Below are 22,875 nucleotides of genomic sequence, written 5' to 3'. Positions count from 1 at the left end.
GGTTCTTAAGCAGATGCTGGCGATCTGTGGCAATGGGGCAAGTGTCTGGCCAATTAATGGCAATCCTCAGCAATGGAGAAGGTCCTTGGGCAGATGCTGGCGATCTGTGGCAATGGGGCAAGTGTCTGGCTAATTAATGGCAATCCTCGGCAATGGGGAAGGTTCTTAAGCAGATGCTGGCGATCTGTGGCAATGGGACAAGTGTCTGGCCAATTAATGGCAATCCTCTGCAATGGGGAAGGTCCTTAAGCAGATGCTGGCGATCTGTGGCAATGGGGCAGGTTTTTGGGCCATTAATTTCAATTCTCGGCAATGGGGAAGGTCCTTAAGCAGATGCTGGCGATCTGTGGCAATGGGACAAGTGTCTGGCCAATTAATGGCAATCCTCTGCAATGGGGAAGGTCCTTAGGCAGATGCTGGCGATCTGTGGCAATGGGACAAGTGTCTGGCCAATTAATGGCAATCCTCTGCAATGGGGAAGGTCCTTAGGCAGATGCTGGCGATCTGTGGCAATGGGACAAGTGTCTGGCCAATTAATGGCAATCCTCTGCAATGGGGAAGGTCCTTAGGCAGATGCTGGTGATCTGTGGCAATGGGACAAGTGGCTGGCCAATTAATGGCAATCCTCGGCAATGGGGAAGGTCCTTAAGCAGATGCTGGCGATCTGTGGCAATGGGACAAGTGGCTGGCCAATTAATGGCAATCCTCGGCAATGGGGAAGGTCCTTAAGCAGATGCTGGCGATCTGTGGCAATGGGACAAGTGTCTGGCCAATTAATGGCAATCCTCTGCAATGGGGAAGGTCCTTAAGCAGATGCTGGCGATCTGTGGCAATGGGGCAGGGTTTTGGGCCATTAATGGCAATTCTCGGCAATGGGGAAGGTCCTTAAGCAGATGCTGGCGATCTGTGGCAATGGGACAAGTGTCTGGCCAATTAATGGCAATCCTCAGCAATGGAGAAGGTCCTTGGGCAGATGCTGGCGATCTGTGGCAATGGGGCAAGTGTCTGGCTAATTAATGGCAATCCTCGGCAATGGGGAAGGTTCTTAAGCAGATGCTGGTGATCTGTGGCAATGGGACAAGTGTCTGGCCAATTAATGGCAATCCTCTGCAATGGGGAAGGTTCTTAGATGCTGGCAATCTGTGGAAATGGGGCCGGTTTCTGGGCCATTAATGGCAATTCTCGGCAATGGGGAAGGTCCTTAAGCAGATGCTGGCGATCTGTGGCAATGGGACAAGTGTCTGGCCAATTAATGGCAATCCTCAGCATTGGGGAAGGTTCTTAAGCAGATGCTGGCGATCTGTGGCAATGGGACAAGTGTCTGGCCAATTAATGGCAATCCTCGGTAATGGGGAAGGTTCTTAAGCAGATGCCGGCGATCTGTGGCAATGGGGCAGGTTTCTGGCCAATTATTGGCAATCCTCGGTAATGGGAAAGGTCCTTAGGCAGATGCTGGCGATCTGTGGCAATAGGGCCGTTTTCTGGGCAATTGATGGCAATCCTCGGCAATGTGGAAGGTCCTTAAGCAGATGCTGGCGATCTGTGGCAAAGGGGTAGGTTGTGATAATGTATAACAAACAATTTTCTTTTTAATTTAAACTTCTACACAATATAAAGGATACAAGATCTTCATGTTGCACGGATGTGCAACAAAGCCCTGGATCATGTTGGCAGACCTCGAATACTCAATAATACACATAGTCTTGTTCAAAGTTCATCATTCTTTTCCTGTGTTTTAATATAGGCTGACCATTGTCATTCCTTTCTTCACATAGATTATCTTGTGTTTTCGTTTCCTGTGTACTTGGCACATCAAACTTATCCTTGAATGTCTTGTCTATGAAAGTTTCACCATATCTATTTTGTTCCCTTTCATTTCTCATTACTTCCTCCTCCTTTGCCAAGACTACATCATCACATGACCATTTCTTGCCGTCTTCTAAAATCACTGATTTCTTAGAACATTCTATCACTCTTTGAGGAGGACGAAATCTTGACTCTCCTTTCATTACACATCTTGGCTCTCTCTCTCACCCAATCACCCTTCGCAATCCGACTCTCCTGAACATTCTTTTGCATGTCATAGTATTTTTTATACTCTTCTTGTTTTTCTTTACTTTATTGACAATGTCTTCTAAATGTATCTCTTTATTTCTCTTGTTCATCATCCAAGCAGGCTGAAGCCTATTTGTGGATATCCTTCCCCTCATCAATGTGAATGGAACTTCCTCAGTCACCGAATGTGGTGTAACTTTGTACGTGTTGAGCGCTTCCTTGAGAGTCTTTTTCCATGGTAGGCCATTCACATTGGCCAATTGAATAATGCCTTTTATGAAACGGTTCATCCGCTCCACTAAACAGTTCCCCATTGGATGGTACAAGGCCGTAGTGCTGTGTTTAATGGCTCTATCCTTCAAAAACCTTTGAATTTCCACAGACATGAATTGGGCTCCATTATCTGACACAAGCTCTTGCGGTTCTCCTTCTCTATTAAATATTTCTTCCAAAAACATCATGACTTTGATAGCCGATATAGAGTTCTCAACTATACCACATTCCACCCACTTGGAGGTGTAATCCACCAACACTATGAAGTAAACTTTTTGTAATCCCAATGTCTCATACGGCCCAGCCATATCAATAGCCAATTTTGTCCACACCGTACTGGGAATGTTTACTGGCTGCAATGGAGTTACACGTACTGATTTACTCTCGTCACTCACTGCACATGCAGTACAATCTCTGACCAGATTTTCCATTTCACTCCACATGTTGGGCCACCAATAAGTTTCCCTTACTCTCCTCTTTGTCAACATTCTACCCACATGGCCTTCATGGGCAATGTCCATAATCCTCTTCCTCAAGTTTGCCGGAGGTATTATGCGATCCCCCCCGATAAACACAAATTTTATCACTAGACATCTCGTCTTTGAATCTTTCCCAAGACTTTAGATTATCATCATTATATTTCCAACCACTCTCAATGGATCTTCTCAACATTTTTTGTTCAGAGTCACACTCTCTGGCTTCTATCCATTCCTCCTTTGAGAAACTAGGATGCACCTGAGCTATGATACAATCCATGTTTTGTTCTTCCGTAAGTTCTTCTTTGTCCTCACCATCACCCGTGGACCCTTTGCACGGTAAACGAGAAAAACAATCTGCTACCAAATTGTTTCTTCCTGGAGTATATTTTATGTTAACATTAAATTGCATTATGATCAGTGTCCATCTTCTTATGCGTGGAGATGTCATGTGAGGGTTTTTCGAGTTCAAAACATGAACAAGCGGTTTATGATCTGTTATAATATCTACTGGAATGCCCCAAATCAGACCTTTGAAATGCTCCAATATCCACTTGACACCTAAAGCTTCCTTTTCTATTGTCGAGTAGTTTCTCTCAGCACCTCTTAATGTCCTCGAAGCAAAAGCAATGGGAACAATTTCACCTGCTTGTACTTGTTCTAGTACACCTCCAAGTCCTATATTACTTGCATCAACTGATATTCTTGTCTTGGCATTAGAGTCAAACATCTTTAATGCCGGTGCTTTATTGATCAATATTTTGACTTGTTCAAATTCTCTTTTGCATTCTTCAGACCAATTGAACTTCACGCCTTTGCCCATTAAACTTCTCATTCTCTCAGTTCTATCCGAATAATGATCAATGAACTTAGAGTAGTATTCTGTTAATCCCATGAAACTCTTGAGTTGATCCTTGTTCTTTGGATCAGAAATTTTAAGAATGGTGTCTACCAATGATTCTTTCGGCATTATTCCATCAGCATTTATTCTGTGACCCAGCTACGTTACCTCACTTTTTTTTATTTTGCACTTTTCAATCTTTAGTCATTCCTTTCTGTTGTAGAACTTGTAGTACCCCTAATAACTTCGCATCATGATCCTCTTGAGACATCCCTGACACCAAGATGTCATCTTGGAAATACTGTACTCCTTGTAAACCTTCAAATAAATGGTGCATTAACCTTTGGAACACAGCAGCTGCTGAAGCCAATCCAAAAGGCATTCTTTTGTATCTAAAAGCTCCCAACGGTGTTACAAAAGATGTCAAATGTCTAGACTCTTCCTCCAGCACAACTTGGTGATACGCTGACGATAGATCGAACGTCGAAAAATACCTTGCTGGCTTCATGGTGGTCAACATTTCCCCAATGTTCGGCAGAGGATGACGATCTATCCAAACATTGGCGTTCAAGTCTCTTAAATCTACGCACATCCTGATGCATCCATCTGGTTTTTTTACAATTACAATTGGGGATAACCACTCTGAACTTTCAATGGGTTCAATGATGTCCTGCATGCATAACCTTTCTAATTCATTCTTCAATGCCTCTCTGGTACAAATGGGTATATTCCTCACTTTGTGTACCACTGGCTTTGCCCCTCTTCTGAGTATAATACGATGTTCGAATCCCTTAAGTAAACCGATATTTTCATTGAATACTTTGGGAAAAGCCTTTGCCAAGTTTTCTGCAGTGTCACAACTGTTCTCAGTGATGCCTAATATGGGCACATTTTCACCTGGATGAATTCTGATTTTCAAAGATGCCTGCTCCCACCATCCTACAATCGAAAACCCATTTTCAGCCACATACAGTCTGCAGTATGTCTTCCTCCCTTCAAATTTTAGATGTACCCAAACAAAACCAATAATGTTAATGGGTGTTTTCCCATAACCTGCTGCATTGATTTTTGTCATCTGTAGCTCTTCCATCTTTCTGTTCAATGTATTCACATATGTCTCTACATCGACCATCGTATATGGAGACCCAGTGTCTACCATAACTTGTAAGGTTATGCCATTTATCTCCATGGGAACTCAAGGTCCCGCTCCTTTTTCAGTTGGTGTGACAGCAAGTATTTGAACTCCGTCTTCCAGTCGATCATTGATCGCCAACAAGCTGTTTGGACCACCAACTTCCTCCAATGCCTTTATACTCGTCCTTGCCGCACCTCTGCCTCTATTGTATCGACCAGGATTTCTCCCATAACGGCTATTGAATCTGCCTCTTCCTCTACTGGTGCGACACATTTTTCCAAAATGTCCTATCTGTCCACATCTGTAACATTCTGCTGACACAGCTGGACAATCTCTTTCTGCATTCACATGCTTATACCATCCACAACTTGAACACTTGTTATTTTGTCTTAACGTGCCTCCTCTTTCCTGTCTGGGTCCACTATTTGTGTCTGACCTGACCAACCTCCTGACCATAGCAATTAATTCTTCTTCCTGAGTGCTATGTTTTTCGTCATCCATATCTTGAACTGATTTAATCTCTGCGTTCTCCACTTTGCTTTGGACCTTTTCTCACCCAGTTCCATCGCTCTCGCGATTGCAATAGTTTTTTCCAGTGTAGGGTTTTTCGCTTGCCACAAACGTTGTTGAATGCGTGGATCTGCCACGTGTAAAACTACCTGATCTCTCAAATATTCGTCTGCCACGCCTGTAAAAGCACACGTGGCCATCAATCCTCTAAGTGCAGCCAAATAGGAGTCTATGTCTTCTTCTTTACTTTGTTTCCTTGTAAAAAATCTGTATCTTTCCAATACAATATTAGTTTTATTTCCGAAATGTTTATTAAGTTTGGCAATCGCTGTGTCAAATTTCCTAGCTGCACTCAAAGATTCACCCCAGCTCTCCTCATCATGTTCCAACTCAGGCAATGTCCTGAAAATTCTTAGTGCCTCTGCCCTTATACAATTTAACAGTGTAGCCTCTTTTTGATCATCATTGAATTTTGAGCCCCCGACGGCCCTCAGGTACACTTGGAAATTATCCTGCCATTGCTCCCAGGGGCATGTCGGATTCCCAGGTAATGGAAAAAACTTCACCGGGGCAGCTATGAGAGTCTGCATGACTCTCTAGTCGTATAGCAAAGAAAGTTCTTGTGTCTGTATATTGCTTATGTAATATTGTCCAACTTCTATCCACTCCTCTTTTTGTTCTAGTACTTAATGTCCATATCATTGACAACTGAGTACTATTATTGCACTTAACTGTATCCAATATGTTTTACACTTCACTCTCAATGCACGTGAATTTTTTTTAATTTATTTTTTAAAATTTATTTATGCGCCTACATCACTCAACACATTTGTATTATCTTCCGTGCGCATCGGTTTGTGTCCCTTTGATGTCAGCGCACTTCCCCTTTATGCGAGGACTTACACAACACTGTTGCTGCCTTCCCGACACGTAATATCACTTATCCGTCGTATTTTCCGTGTGGCACCCAAGATGGCGGCACGCACAGCACGTACGAGGGTCATTTCCTCTAACGCCAACGGCGGTTGGCCCTGCTCACACGGACTCGCCGTATCATGCCGAACAGTAAGCTCTGTTATAGTCTATAAATAGCGAAACTTCCTTCGCTCACTGCGCTGCTCACCTATTTTGTATGGTTATATCTTTCCTTCGTAGCGCGTTGTTCGTTTTCCTTTTCATCCACGAACCGTATACTATAACGGAGCGTTTACTTCAATCGCTCATCACTGCGCCTGGGAGCTCCATCCACGTAACCAACTCCTCGTCGCCAATTGTTGTGTTTCCCTTTCATTATAAATACATCACGCTGATACCTTGGGATGTATAACTTGGGTTTAATCATAGGAGCCCCCAGGAGGCCAGCGTCTTTACAGCAACATCTTCGTGTATGGTCCCATCAACATTCTGGAACGATGCACGAAGATGTTGTCATAGTTACATTGCAGATTCTAATCACAAACAGAAACTCTATAGGCATAACTCTATAGGCATGTATTAACTATAACAATATCCTCACAATGGGGGAGGGTCCTTAAGCAGATGCTGTTGATCTAAGTTAAAGGGGGCAGGTTTCTGGGCGTGATCCTTGGCAGTGTTGCCACATTCTCCGAAACAATTGACTTTGCCAGACTTGTGAACCTTCTAGATGGATTAGTCTAGTTCTGCGGGATTATGACGCGCATGGCCGGAGTCCGGGCTCCCATCGTCCTAACCCGTCAGTACAATACCCTGTCCCTCAGTACCCGGAGCGTCATGCGTGGTGAAAGGGGCAAGCTAAGGCTGCCCTATGGCGCACAGCGAGGACCCTGATCTTAGTCCTCGCGCGCCATCTAGTGGTGGACAGAAGCAGCAGCACATGCCTGCTCGCGAGATGGCATGTCAGAAGGGTGGCGGAGCAATGCTGTGTGTATGTATCCCGTGTGTCTCCATGCTTGCACTCGGTGCCCAGCTTCTCGTAATATGGTGCATGCTGGGATTAATGTGCCTCTGTTTCCACAGGACTTTGGTCTGGATGTGCAGACCTTCAGGAACATGGTGACAGCAGACTGCCCAGCCTCCTTCCTGCACATGGCCTTCCACTGTTGCAATGTAAGTATTACACACGCTGTGTGGGCACGTGCAGAAGACGGACGTCTCGCAATATGGGAAATTCAACTCCTGTGCAAGGGCCTAAGGGGGCGAAAAGTAGTTAAGTTTCCCCTGCCCTGACCCCTTCACTGGCCAATCCTGGAATGTTGGATTTAAATATCATTTTGAGAGGGGGGAGCTTGGTTGGTGTCCTCCCCCAGCACATTTTGACAGATTATCAAACAGGCCTCCATAGCAGCCCAATAAACCAATACCTGGGAGTATAAAAAACACTTTACATGCGATTGCTCTGATTACTTACCGGTAATCTTCATTACTTTTAGTCCTAGTCCTGCTCTTCCTCGTCACAGTACTTGCATGAGGTCTTTGCCTCTGACACAGGACCTTCTCTTTCTTTTATGTTGTATACTCCTCCGCTCAAACCACAGCATCCGGTTTAACATTCCAAACCAGAGCCTGGACCTTCCCCGTAGGGAGGGGGAGGAGGGCTGCCAGTACTGTGACGAGGAGGAGTAGGACTCAGATTAATGAAGATTACCGGTAAGTAATCAGAGCATTACCTTCACATCCACTCTTCCTAGTCCCAGTACTTACCTCATGAGGCATACCATAGCACAACGGGTAGCGGTCCCAATGAGAGAGAGAACAGAACAAAAACGCACCTTTTTAATAACTCCAAACTCGCATCCTAACCGACAAAACCTCAACCCTGAAGGAACCATTCCCAGAGCGGGAGACATTCAACCGATAGTGGTTGGCAAAGGTGCTCTGATCTGCCCAGGTGGCAGCCCTACAAATCTCCTGTAGAGAGACCCCTCGAGCATCCGCCCAGTAAGCAGCCAAACCCCTGGTAGAGCGACCCTGAGCGCAGTCAGGCACAGGCAGGCCAGAAGCCACATAGGCCATGGAGACAACAGCATGGATCCACTGGCTAATGGAAACCTTCCGTCCCAGGGCCAAAAGTAACCAAGAGACTATCAGTCCGAGCCAAATATTCCAGAACCACCTCTTCTGGCGTTTGTGGATCCTGAAAAAAATGCAGGGAGAACCATATCCTGAGAGGTGTGAAACCGAGACACAACTTTAAGTAGGAATTCGGATCACACTGCAAAACCAGAGAGTCTGGTAGAACCCTCAAGAAAGGGGGATGGCACAATAGAGCCCCAATCTCCCCCATCCTACGGGCAGACGTGATAGCGATAAGGAAAGCAGCCTTCAGCGTAAGGTGCTTGATGACAATTGCAGAAAGGGGCTCAAAAGGTGGCCCTTGAAGGAACCGCAAGACAAGAGGGAGATCCCAAGGGGGAAGAACTTTATAAATACAAGGACGGGAAGAAGAGCGACCTGAAGCAACCTCCCCATCCAGGTGGCCATCAGATCCCCCAAAAGGAATTTAATGGAGGCCCATTGGGAGCGAAGCGTGGAGATCGCTCGGCCCTTATCAAAACCCTCCTGGGGGAACTGGAGAACAGCGGGCAGACCCGAATGCAGGGGGATCCCAGACCGCCCACACCAATCCTGGAAGTGGCCCCAGTGCCTGTCATACACCTTCAGATTAAAAGGTGTATGAGCATTAATGCTAGACTCGACCACAGGACCCGAAAACCCCTGGAATATCAACTGAGATTGTGCCTTTACCATCGGGAAGCAGGGCAGCCCTCTGCCCGGCAGCCCCTGTGGCGAAGGGCCCCAAGGCAAAGGGCGGCTCCTACAGAGGCGGCTCCAGGATGTGTCAGCAGGTGTCCGCAAGGGACGCCAAGGAAGCCAACAAACACCAACAAAAACCGTGAGTGTGGCATGGGTGGGGAATGGGATCAAGGCCTCGTAAGCCTGAGAAGCCGGGAGTCAGTGGGAGAGTAGGTAAAGACACCAGAGGACACAGATGAAGACAAGCCCACAGAACCAGAAAAACGCAAGACGCCATGTGTCCCTGAAGCATGAGCAACAAGCGAGCCGTGACACACGGCCTCCTGAGAACCCTGCCCAGAACAGACAGCAGGCAATGGACCCTCTCCTGAGACAGAAAAACCCTCCCCTTCCTGGTGCAAATTTGAGCCCCGATGAAAACCAGATCCTGAGTGGGCTTCATATGAGGCTTCACCAGAAACCCGCAGTCATGCCTGGCAGACCAGCTGGAGATGAGTCGGGACTGTCTGCCGGAGGGCCGCCTTGACCAACCAGTCGTCCAGGTATGGGAAAATCTGAATACCCCTCAGGGGCATATGCGCCACCAGGGGAGCCACCAGCTTGGTGAACACCCTGGGGGCTGAGCACAACCAGAACGGGAGCACTCAGAACTGAAAATGCTGGGATCCCACTGCAAAACAGAACTTCATGTGGCAGAGGCAGAGACACACATGGTAATGTGCATCCTGGAGATTCTTGAGGTCCAAGATGAGGCGAGACTTCCCTGAAGGTTTGGGGTCCAGAAATACCCGTGGGTAGAAACCCAGACCCCGGTGCGGGAAGGCAACAGGCATGATAGCCGCCTTCAGCAACAACTCGGAAAGGGCAGTTTACCTCTTGGTCAGCGATCGGGGAACAGCAGTTCGAAACATGCAACCCTGGACCGGGGAGACAGGAAGTTCACTCGATAACCCCTCCAAACGGTGTCCAGAGCAAATCAGAGCACCGCCGGTCCCATATGGGGAAAAACAGTGAGAGACGTCTGCCCACCGGCCTGTCCAAACCATCAGGACTTCTGGGCTGGGCCCGGATGAGAAGAGTACAGAGGACCATGCCCCCTAAACCCCTGGTTCTACAAAAGGAGCGGGAGGAGGAACCAGGGAATGACTGTCTGTTTCCCCGCACCAAAAGATTTCTTGACCTTCAATGTAGACTTCCGTCATAATTTGTCAGCACAAAACACCTTATGCACTTTTTCCTCAAGTAAATCACCAAAAAGTTTTGAACCGTCAAAAGGAAGTTTAAGGGCAGCAGCCTTCTGAGAACATTCAGTTTTCCAATCCCACAGATGCACATGCCTCCTGGCCGACACACCATCACCTATGGCCGAGCCACGCACTCCATCAAACGCCAGATTCTACTAAAGTTCAACCTGTCGCTGTATCTCCGCCAGCAGAAGGTCACACTCAGGACCACCATCCACAACCTTCTTCAACTTCTTGAAACCACTCGGCACAGTCTCTGCAATGTGGGAGCTGTAGATGTTCATCCTGAGGGCCAGATGTGCCGCAGCATGAATCTTCTTGAGGCTGGAAGTCACCCTACCGTCCCGGACAGCTGCTGCCTCGGCCTAAATAGAGGAGAAATCGACCAGAATGGCGAGGATATCATCAACTGCCACTGAGTCCGAGAAAAACGTCTCACCCCCTTTCAACGGGTAGAGTTTGGCCATAAACCGGGGCATGGCAGTCTTCTCCGGGTCACGCCATTCGCGAAGGATCTTAGCCCGGATATCAGAAACCAAAGGCAACCCCATCCTCAGGGTATGCTTATACTGGCGAATATCGGGGTCAGCCCCTTCCACTGGTAGCAAGGGCTCCGAAAAAACCATGCAGTCCCAAACTTGAGCAAGCACTTCCTCCACGTCATCCCTGTCCAGATATTTCCTTTCTGCATCAGCTGATGATGAACAGGAAGCGGCAGAGGAGGATGATGAAGGCGACCAATCCCGGCGCTTGTGCCCATGCGTATGGCCACGATGCTGAAGAAGCAGCTTCTTAATGTCCTCCCTAGACTGGGAAAAATGCCTAGATATTTTCTTCTTCTTCCTGTGAAGCTCAGGTGAAGAGGGAGAGGAAAGGGCAAGGTGCCCGAGTTTAGCAGAGCGTTTTCCCGTAGTGCAGGCAGAAGCACACGCAGTCAAAATAGGAATGCAAAAACCACTGTCGATCCACTATATTTAACTGCAGGACCGGGAGAGAAACCACCAATGAGGGAGCACAAACACTTAGTCAACGGCAACAGGTCGTTATGGCAGTGTTTCACTACAGGCTCATCTGGAGAAACACTAACAAACCCCTCCCCCCCTGGAGGCGTGGCCAACCCGCCCCCGGAAGGCACATCAGACTGCTGGTTCAGCTGCTCGTGCAATCCTCTGATGAGAAAAAGGAAGCCCGGGAACGTAAACATTCTGGTCAGCTCCCGGGGTATTCACAGAACCCCCACCTTAATAAAACAGAGGCAGAGCCTCTTTACTGAGCCCGGGCCCTGTAGGACGTCGGGCGTTGATGCCCGAACTCTGGCCCTGATGCCACGCAAACGAACCGGGAGAGGCTCCAGTTCCAGCTCAACCGGAGCACAAGCCCAGCAGGGAAACCGGGAGCATGCTTCACCTGTAGGGAACTGAGGCCCTGCCACACAGCCCCACCAGGCGGGCAGCAACAATAGCTCCCCAGAGCCCCACGCTGAGAACAGTCCAACCTGCTGGAGGCAGGAAAATTAAAACTGGATGCTGTGGTTTAAGGGGAGGAGTTATACAAAATAGAAAAAGTTCCTGTCTGATGCATGTGCCTCATGTAGTGCTGGGACAAGGAAGAGTGGGCGTGGAGGTAATGGATCTCTGCTCAAAGGGCTTGTGTAGATCAGAGCACAGTGTATATTATTGCCCATTGATTCCTCTTTTTATCCATGGTCATGAGTGCCGACGCACCCCAGAAGGGCGACCGTCGGTCAGTCTCTTAGTGCTGCTGTTGCTGGAGCATGCGCACTTCTTGCCGTGAATTCTCACTTTCAGAGACCATTCAGAAGGCGCAGTGTTCTTCCACTGCTCCATGTCAGATGGATGCCCTGGGGTTTTGCTTTGCATTGTGGGACTTGCAGTGCTTACTCTATGATTATCCTTGGGTGCAGAGAGAGCAGTGGGAGTGGGTGGTCTTGCCTCACTTGATGAAAGGCACCTTGTTAGTTTGGCTTTGGCACTTGCTTGCCCGCTCTCTCCCCATCTCTCTCCTGCTCTCTTCTTCTCACTGTCATCCTGGTGCACTCATCTCTTCTCTCCACTCTTCATTATCCCCCTGCAACCCCCACAGCGCACCCCACATGTGCTCTGGTATCGAGTTCCATAAACATTGCTACCTTTTTTAAGATTCATTCATTCATCCATCCATATTCAAGAAATTTCATTCATGCCTCAGGGTGGGGACTGGTGGTGGGGGTGCGTGCTGGAGGCTGTCCCCCAGCTAATTACTCTAAATAGTGGACTGCCCAGAGTGCTATGGCCCCCCCTGGGTCTATCCTGAGAGCGATATTACAGTGTGAATATAGAAGGCCCTCCGCTGAGTAACCTTGGCCATGCGTGTTGGGCCCGCAAGTGCCATCTGCAGGGGGTAGTCGTGGGGGGGCAGAGGGGCAGGCTGGATTGCTTGATCAACATCAGCGGCTGTAAGAGGAAGCAGAGGGGTTATGGGGCCTGCACCCCATCTCTCGCACCTCTCAGGTTCAGCACGTTCAGCAATATGTTCATGTCTTTTCCCTAGATGGACCAGAAAGCAAGAGCCTCCTTCTGTGAAGTTGCCCAGCGCCTAGAAGTGATTCTGGAGCACTACACGGAAGGTGAACACTTGGACCTCGGAATCGATGACCTAGGCAAGGAGATGGAGGTCCGCGCCACGGTCTCGAAGGGTAAATATGCAGCACGCGTTATCTATATCGCTAGCAACTGAAGAACATTAGGGGTTTTATTTTTTTCAAATGTGGAAATGTCCATTTGCCTTAGTGTTCCATATTTTCCTTCATTGTGTTGGGGATTAGGCTAGTCATCTAACAGACCACACGTTCTCATGACTTGGGAGCATGTACTTTGCAGCTGCTCCAGTGAATGCATGTGTGGGGTCCCGGCCAGGCTGCTAAATCCAAGGGGAATGGGGCAAGCTTCCAGGGGTTGGCCAGTCTTGCCTTTAGGTCCTGCAAGGGGGTTCACCCTCACCAACACTTCCGCAGTTTCCCTCCTTGCTTTACCGTAAGCTTGAAAGTGGCATAGTGCGGGAAACTATAGAATGAGCTGGTAGGCGTAAATAGAGGCCCATCCATCCCACTCATGCATTGGACATGCATTAAATATTCGCAACAAGGATACCAGGTAAGGTGGAAAAGATCAGGCGGTAAGCTTTATCACACACCATAAACTATGATTCATAACAAAAACAGAAATGTTTTGGGGGTTCAGATGACAGGGGGCCCTGTGCCATCGTAGGGCCAATTTGAGGCTGATCCCTTCCGCCCTTTTGCAGCTCCATCCTTTCCCCTCTCTCTCTGGCCGGCCTCTCTTGGCCCTCCTCCTATCCCCACCTGCGATGTTAAGAACCTCGGGGTCATCTTTGACTCCACATTTTCCTTCTCCGCCCACATCTCTGAGGTCTCTAAAAAAAAATAAAAACTGACTTTCTACTGCACTTCCTCAGAGGTACTCTGCCTTTCCTCTGCTTTCCCCTGAAGCTCACTGTCTACCAAGCTCTGGTTCTCTCTAGGTTGGACTATTGTAACAGCCTCTTTCTGTATGTACCTGCCTCTACTCTCTGCCCTCTGCAACTAATTCAGAACAGAACTGCAAGACTTGTCTTTGGTCTCAAGCCCTGGGATCGTATCTCTCCAGTGGATGCAAGGATTACCTTTAAAACCCTCTGCATTGTGCACAAGGCTTGCTGGGGCCTGGGTCCCAAATAACTTCAGCTATTCCTCCGCAAATACCTCCCCTCTTGAGCTCTTCGCTCCTCTACCTCCCTGAGAGTCAGAAGTTTTTCAAAGAACCAAGCTAGGGGTAGATCTGTCTTCGGCTGGGGCCTCCCTCTGGAACAGCCTCCCTCCCACTCTAAAACATGAGGAGAACTATCTCCGGTTCCGGAAGCACCTCAAGACCTTCCTCTTTACATCTGCCTTTGCTCCCCCTTTCCCCTGCCGATCTGCTCTCTTGGCACTGTGCACCTGGCCACCCTCTGTCCGCTGGGCCCAGGTACCTGCGCACCCCCCCACCCTCCTGCACTGCCTCCCGGCCCCCCCTTGCACTGGGGACTGTATCTGTACCCATACAGCCCCCCATTTTCTTCCTTTTATGCACTTATCAGACTTACCCAGTTCTGCTGCCGTAAACACAGCATGTGCCACTTGCTGTCTGCACTACCCCGTTGCTCTATTATCTATTTATTTGTATTTATTATTATTTATCTGTTTCTCCTCTGCTCCGCACTTCCACTCTCACCCTTCCTTGCACTTTTTCCCTTTCCGTTTCCCATGCACTTGCACGTTCTCAATGTCACTGGGCATAGAAAGATCGTTGTTTTGTTCTCCCCTGTCCCCCACCCTTGCCTAGTTGCGCTCTGAAACACTTGTTTATGAGCGCAATACAAATAAAATATCATATCAAAATATCATATCCGCTTATGACATTCCATGCCCAGCGTTCCTGCTGTGCTCTTCTCTTTTACTCTACCCAGCATTCCTGCTGTGCTCTTCTCCTTTACTGCACCAAGCGTTCCTGCTGTGCTCTTCTCCTTTACTGCACCCCTTTTTCCTGCTGTGCTCTTCTCTTTTACTCTACCCAGCATTCCTGCTGTGCTCTTCTCCTTTACTGCACCCAGCGTTCCTGCTGTGCTCTTCTCCTTTACTGCACCCAGCGTTCCCGCTGTGCTCTTTTTTTCACTGCACTCACGTTCCTGCTGTGCTCTTTTTTTCACTGCACCCAGCATTCCTGCTGTGCTCTCTTTTACTGCACGTTTCTGCTGTGCTCTTCTCTTTTACTGCACCCAGTGTTCCTGCTGTGCTCTTCTCTTTTACTGCACCCAGTTTTTTGTACCTTTCCTCCGAGGTTATCAGGAATGTCCGGAGAGTTTAATTGGTCCAGGTCCTTACATATTCTAGCACAAGCTGATACGATTTTGTCTGTGAATGCTTTTTGAACCCTAATATATTTGTCTTTATCCAGATTAATGGTCTGATTCAAAGGCATTGGGTTTTCCCCAAGTCTTGAACAATTTTAAAAATCTCTTTGATTTCTTTACCCGCTTTTGTAATTTGTTCATTATAGTAAATTTGTTTATCCTCCATATCTTAAGTTTGTATTCTCTCTCCCTACGTTTCCAATCCTCTCTATTCTTCTGTACGTTATCTTTAAGCCAGTCATGTTCAGCCTGCCTTTTCCTTTGTTAAAGCAAGGTAGGTTTGAGGGGATTGGGTCCTCCGACGTATTCCATATCTATGACAGTAATCACCACAGCTGTGCTGCTTTGGAAAATCCTCGGCGTCTGCGTCCTGCGTCGATGACGTCGATACGCCACCCTCAAGGACCTCCTCCGACGGCCAACATCACTGGATGTTATAAGTAGGATGCACGACGTCTGTAGCCTCAGTTCCGTTTTTTCCGCGTTCGCTTCGGGAATCTTGGTGCGCCTCGACTCTTTGGAGTTTCTGTTTTCTCGGTTCTTCGAACCTGTTTGGTGTTTGTGAAATATTTCTTCGTGAAGATGTCTACCTCGTCTTCCACACCGCGACCGGCCTTTAAGAAGTGCGGGGACTGTGGGTCCAAGATGTCAGTCACGGACTCGCACGACGCCTGCCTCTGGTGCCTCGGGAGACCCATGACACAGATGACTGTGTCGACTGCCAGTCGCTCACGTCAAAAGCCTTGCGGGAGCGCAAGAAGAAGTTATCGGTAGGTAAGGTGTCCAAGCCCCGGAAGTCGAGGTCTGCAGGGCTTTCGACGGACGACTCGAGGGGCGCCTCTCCGCGTCGTTGTCGTCAGAAGTCCAGTGGGTCTCGGTCCCGGAGTCGGTCTCGTCACTCCTCTGCCTCTTCGAGGTAATCCCCGAAAGCGCCGTCATCGGTCGCCTTCCCCGTCCTCATCCGAGGACTCCCCCCGTCGGCGGGTCGCTTACCCCACCAAGCATGCGTCACCGGAGGAATGGGCTTCCTTCGGGAAGAAAATGTAGGCGATTCTCGAATCGCAGGGCACTGGTCCGTCCGCGCCTCCGAGTGGGGTCGATGGTGATCAGCCGAGAGACACCGCTCGCACGCCTTCGGGCTCGGGTGGTCGTCACGATTCGCGGGAAAGGTCCCGCTCGGGAATCGTTCTCGGCATGCCCGGTCCAGGTCCTCGACGTTCTCGAGACCGTGTGAACCTGTGAAGTGTTCGAGGAAGACATCGATGCCTTGGCGCCGAGGTCGTAGACGGACTCTCTCGAGGCTCCGCCTCCGAAGAAGTCGTTGACGCCATCAGCGCCCAGGATGTCGTAGGACACGCTCGGGGCTCCGCCTTCGAGGCCTGTGCCGATGCTGTCGGCGCCGCGACTGTCGTCGACACCGATCGAGGCTGTGTCGACGGGGGTACCCCGTGACTTGGGGGAACCACCTAGAATGGCTCTGGCCAAGGTCAAGCATGCCTTTGGTTCAAGTTCTGTGCCTTCTTACCGCCATCTGGAATTTATTTCAGAGGTGGATGAGGGCTCTGATGATGGCATGGTGCCTGACACGGTGCCAGACGAGATTCTCTCGGGCCATAGCCAGTTTGAGGACCTGAGGCAGTCCCTGCATGATGCTAGTGGGCTGGACACCTCTCCAGAGGTGGAGTTTTGTAGGCCTGAGCCTGGCTCTCATGCCGATTCTTCAAACCGGCGCCTTATGTCAAGGGTCACCGAGTACTTAGGATGGTCTTCTCCCCCAGGGGAGTTTGTTCAGGATGACCTTACGGATATCCTCGACATTGGTCCACCAACTGACCCAGTACTGCCATTTCATATGGCTCTACAGGGGAGGGTGGCAGCGGCTTGGACTGCTTCGGAGAGTCTCCCGGCAGTGAGCAAGTCTTTGCCGCGAAAATACCGCCCAGCCAGTACTTACCCCTGCTACTTGTCCAAGCACCCTACTCCAGAGAGTTTGGTGGTGCAGGCAGCTACGGCCCTGGCAAAGCAAGCATCGTACCCTACCATCCCTCCTCATAGGAACGACAAGCATTTTGACGGCTGGGCAAAGAAAGTGTTTTCTGCAGGGGGTATGGCGCTTCAGGCGGCCAACTCCATATGTGCCTTGTCTCGTTTCACGCACACTCTGTGGAACTGTTTCCTTGGCGGCTGAACATATTCCCGAAGGGGCCGAATGGGATGGTTTCCTTGCCATGCTTCAGGATGGCAAGGATGCCATGTGTGAGGCCGCTCAGTCGGGTTTGGACATGGCAGATTGCGTCAGCTGGTCCATGGCGGCGAGCACCGTGATACACAGGTGTGTATGGTTGCGGAAGTCGGGGTTTGCTCCTGATGTGCAGGCCCGGCTCCTCAATATGCCTTTTGACGGGAACATCTTTTTGGCAGCAAGGCTGAAGAGAGCCTTGAGAGGTTGCACACCTCAAAAGCTGCAGCGAAGTCGTTGGGTGCTGCAGTTCGACAAACTCTGCCTTTTCGTCCTAGGGGACAGCAATGGAGGGGAGGTTCCTTTCGTTATTACTCATCCTTTGGTAAAGCAAGAGGATCTACCAGTCAAAGGGTCCACCGTAGGAGTGCCAGAGGTGGAAAGCAAGGTACTCAAGGTGCCAGTGCCGCTCGGGCTGTTGCCTCTTTGCCCTCAGGCAACGCCGCAGCCGCTTCAGCTCAGTCATGAGGCCATGTCCCATGGTTTGCCGGTTGGGGGAAGGCTGGCGCAGCATCTTGCAGAGTGGCACGCCATTACTTCAGATGTGTGGGTTCTGGAGATCATAACCCATGGCTACTGTCTTCCTTTCCGGCAGAGGCCTCACGACAATCCACCGGGGAATCTCTCTTTGAAGAGGCCGGATCCGCTCCTTGCGCAGGAAATTCCATCCCTGCTGGAGAAAGGCGCCATAGAACTGGTGCCTGTAGCGGAGAGGAACAAGGGATGGTATTCCCCTTATTTTCTTATTTCCAAGAAAGACCGGGAATTGAGACCCATCATGGACTTGCGTGGTTTAAACAAACTCCTCAGGAAGGACAAGTTCAAGATGGTTACTCTCTCTCAAGTCCTCCAGGCCCTTCAACTTCAGGACTGATTGGTGTCTCTCGACCTCAAGGACGCTTATTTTCATGTGCCGACCCTTCTCCAGCATGGGGTCTGGCATGGATTCACATGCTCATGAATATTCCCCGTCGTCAGGCTGGGAATCCTCGGTAAAGAAAAAGTCAGTATCAGTTTCGTTTGTGATCTGTCTTTCTTAGTAGTAACCAATCACTGATCTCTGGGTCATACTGCCCCCAGCCAATGACTGCCCTCTCCCCAAGCCCCGCCTCTGGCAGCCATCCTCAGATTTAAGAAGTACCTGAGGTTTTCGGTTGGCGACTCGCACTTTCAGTTTCGGGTCCTGCCGTTCGGATTGACCTCCGCCCCGAGGGTCTTCACCAAACTCATGGTAGTGGTGGCAGCGCACCTCAGGAAAGGAGGGATTCACGTCTACCCCTACCTGGACGATTGGTTGATCAGGGCGTCTTCTCCCGAGCAAGTCCTGGATCCTCTGTCAGTCACCTGCCACTCCCTCCACAAGCAGGGCTTCTCCCTCAACTTAAAAAAGTCCCATTTGACACCAACTCAGAGGCTTCAGTACATCGGAGCAGTGCTCGACACGTCCCTGGGGCAGTGTTTTCCTCCCCAGGTGAGGGCTCATCACATTCAGCAGATGGTGCACAAGTTTCAACTTGCCCAGACTCTCCCAGCGTTCCAGTTCTTGAGACTGCTCGGCCTCATGGCATCGTGCTTTCTTCTGGTGCCAGAGGCCAGGTTGCAGATGCGATCTTTGCAATGGGCACTCAAGCTCCAGTGGTCTCAGTCCTCCGAAAGGATGTCGGACCCTGTTCAGGTGCCGTCTTCGGTCGCCCGGGACCTTCTGTGGTGGGCCGACAAAGGCAATTTGATGAGGGGGGCTCAATTTTGGCTGCCCTGGCCGGAGGCGACTATCGTGACGGACGCATCCCTCACGGGATGGGGAGCTCATGCCAACGAGTTGAGTCAGCAGTCGTTGGTCTCCATTGGAGTCCAGAATCCATATCAATCTGTTGGAGCTGAGGGCCATCAGGCTAGCCCTGAAGGCTTTTCTGCCGACTGTGCGAGGAAAGAATGTCCTGATCCTGATGGACTACACGGTGGCCATGCACTACCTCAACAAAAAGGGGGGGGGGGGCAGGGTCACTTCCTCTGTGCAGGGAGGTGATGCAGCTCTAGTTCTGGGCTATCCAGCAGGAAGTTTCAATCTCAGCAGTTCATCTCGCAGGAGACGAAAACGAAACGGCGGACACTCTGAGCAGGCAGAGCGTGATCTCTTGCGAGTGGGAGTTGGCTCAGGAGATTCTCCTGGAGATCTTCTCCCTTTGGGGGACCCCTCAAGTGGATCTCTTCGCCTCCAGTGTCAACCGGAAGTGCGAGAGGTTCTGCTCGCGAGAATTTCCTCCAAACGGAGCCTTAGGAGTCGCGTTCGTGGTGGAGTGGTCATTCCCACTGCTGTACGCGTATCCTCCAGTCCCCGTCATCCCGCAAGTACTGCGGAGGTTACAGAGGTTTGGGTCCCGGATGATCCTCATTGCTCCGGCGTGGGCCCGGAGGATGTGGTACCTGGACCTTCTTGACTTGTCCATCTGCCCTCCACATCGTCTTCCCTACCGAGACGATCTGCTCTCACGGGAGGGGGTCAGGTTCTCCATCCAGAGGTCGGGTCCCTCAACCTTCACGCTTGGTTTCTGAAAGGTTGAGGTATAAGGATTGGGACCTCCCTGAAGACGTGATGGAGGTGTTGCTTTCTGCCAGAAGGCCCGAAACAAAGTCTCTGTGCCGTTGGAGAATGTTCTGCGACTGGTGCAGGGTTAAGAATGTGGATCCTTTTGCATGTGAAATCCCAATCGTGCTGTCTTTTTTGCTTTCTTTGGCCCAGACAAACAGGGGACTTCAAGTGTGTACCATTAAAGGTTACCTGTCGGCGCTGTCCATAATTAAGTGCTCGTCTGAAGAGTGTTCCTATTTTAAAATTCCTTTAATTTGTCAGTTTCTGAAAGGGCTCACTAATGTGTTCCCTCCGTCGCCTTTCCAGGTGCCCGGTTGGGATTTGAACCTTGTTCTCAAGTTTCTGATGGGTGCTCCGTTTGAGCCTTTGCATACATGCCCTTTGAGACTGTTAACTCTTAAAACTGTATTTTTAGTTGCGGTCACTTCCGCTTGCAGAGTGAGTGAGTTGCAGGCACTTTCAGTTAAGCCACCCTTCACTGTGTTTCATAAGGACTGGGTTGTCCTTAGAGTTCGTCCTTCTTTTCTTCTGAAGGTGGTATCGGAATTTCATTTAGGCCAGAAGGTTGTTCTTCCGGCATTTTATCCTCCTCCACATCCTGGTCAGGAAGAGGAGAGGTTCCATAGGCTAGGCTTGATCCTAGGAGAGCGTTAAGCTTTTATATTTCAAGCATGTCCCGGGTCAGAGTGGACGATCCACTCTTCATTGGTTATGCTGGAAAGCGTTTGGGACAGGCTGTGACGAATCGGACTTTGTCTTGCTGGATTATTTTGGCTATCTCTGAGCGTTACCGCTTGGCGGGTAAGGACCCACCGGTCGGCTTAAGGGCCCATTCTACCAGGGGTATGGCTGCCTCTACTGCCTTGCAGAGGGGTGTTCCTATTCGAAACATCTGTGATGCAGCCACCTGGGCTTCGGTACATACTTTTGTACGTCACTATCCCTTGATTCCATCCGGGGGCAGGATCTGGCCTTTGACAAGGCGGTCCTTTACTCCGCAATTTGATTGGGCATGCTAAATTTCTGTTTTCTAAATTCTTTTCCCACCTCCTTGCATTGGTACTGCTTTGGGAGTCTGCCATAGACATGGAATACGTCGGAGGATCCAATCCCCTCGAAGAACAAGTTACTCTCTTACCTGGTAACGTTCTTTCGATGGGATGGTCCGACGACGTATTCCATATCGCTCCCTCCCTGCCTTCCCCACTACAGAATTTCTTATGCGATTGCAGCTTACGTTTCCGCAAGGCTGTGTGTGTCAGACTGGCAGAAGACTGGTGGCACACGTTCTGGGAAAAAACTACAACTGAGGCTACGGGTGTCGTGCGTCCTACTTATAACATCCAGTGACGTCGGCCGTCGGAGGAGGTCCTCGAGGGCGGCGTATCAACGTCATCGACGCAGACGCCGAAGATTTTCCGAAGCAGCACAGCTGTGGTGATTACTGTCATAGATATGGAATACGTCGTCGGACCATCCCATCGAAAGAACGTTACCAGGTAAGAGAGTAACTTGTTCTTCTGTGGTAAACCACTTGTAGTGGTTAGGACATTCCATAACGCTTCTAGGTTTGATCGGGGCGATCCTATTCAGCAATAATTCAATGTACATGTTAGAACTCAAGAATTAGGAGAGTCTTGGTCCGTAGTGTTGGACATCAAATTACTCCTACATCGAGCTAAGTCAACCGTCTTGACTGTTCGGTAGTTCCTTCCAAGAACTTTACGAGATACCTCATGTTAATGATGGGGTGGGGGCTTCCCGGAAGTTCTACAAAACATGTGAGGAAGGAGTGATCCAACCACACACAGGGAGTCGTGGCCACATCTGTCAATTGGATAGTTCCACTGGCATGCCAATCTAAAATGTTGCCCTTTATATGTGCGGGATCAGAGTTATGTACAAATATACTCATATTATTTAATGTTTGTTCCAAGTCCATAGAACTCTTATCTCTCAGGTCCCCTTTCCATAAATTTAAGTCACCTAAAACAATTGTAGAACAATTAGTTTTCTGCAAGGGAGATAACAAATGGATATTTTCATTGAACGGGGCATTTCACCAAGGGGTCTGTAAAACAGGATAAAATTGACACTGTTATTATAATTTTTCGTGTGTAGGTTTTCACATCTATCACAATCCCCCTTGGCCTCATACATGCCAAGGTGAGTCTTACATGTCCAAATACCCAGTTCTTACCAAAAAAAGGACCTAACCCGGAGGGGTCACCTGCTGTATTATGGGACCGTGTGAGTCCAAAAGCCAGGTTTCCGTGGGACACACAATGTCAACATTATTTTCTACAATGTAGTCATACACATCAGTGGTATGTTTGACAAGGGACCTTGTGTTTGGAAGGGCTAATTTAAGAAATCCTGACCTGGCGTCATCTCCTAATCGTGGCCCAGTGATCACATGCAGATGCTTTTGCTTGTAATCCTGGCTGCCCCTGACAACCCAAGTAATCCCTCTATCTCCTGTTTCACACAAAGTCTGTCTCACACATATAGTGCCCGAGGATCCGTCTTCCAGGTGGCCAGGACACATCCATCGCTTTTGGATCCAGTTCCTGGGGGTGGACCAGTGCAGGAGGATCACCTGGGTGAAGGGTCTTGTGGGAGTTGGACACCAGATGGTGTGGCCCGGTATCCCCTTCCCTTTAACACCTTTACCCCATCCTATCTGGTAGGATATTTAGGAAATGTACCTACCCCCCTCCCTTTACAACACAAACACTTTCTCACAGACAGCCTGCTATGAGAGAAAATGGACTACACCCGAGCCGTGTACCTGACGTGTCCCAATATTATGGTAAATCGAGGACAGACA

At 49.5% G+C, this 22,875-nt stretch overlaps 1 protein-coding gene across 1 annotated transcript in view; it reads left to right on the top strand.

Moving 5' to 3' along the window:
- LOC138511178 (dual specificity testis-specific protein kinase 1-like) overlaps positions 1 to 22,875 on the top strand; it is a 546,159-nt gene that overhangs the window by 504,980 nt on the left and 18,304 nt on the right. The window contains exons 8-9 of the mRNA XM_069626684.1: positions 7,289 to 7,378; positions 12,820 to 12,964. Coding sequence (XP_069482785.1) covers positions 7,289 to 7,378; positions 12,820 to 12,964 — 235 coding nt within the window. The remainder of the gene's footprint in view (positions 1 to 7,288; positions 7,379 to 12,819; positions 12,965 to 22,875) is intronic.

The sequence above is a fragment of the Ambystoma mexicanum genome, chromosome 6p (genome assembly GCF_040938575.1).
Source record: "Ambystoma mexicanum isolate Mex_15411 chromosome 6p, UKY_AmexF1_1, whole genome shotgun sequence".
NCBI classification, from domain to species: Eukaryota; Metazoa; Chordata; class Amphibia; order Caudata; family Ambystomatidae; genus Ambystoma; species Ambystoma mexicanum.
The sequence above is the reverse complement of the archived record's forward strand: the minus strand, read 5'-3'. Positions and strand labels throughout refer to the sequence as shown.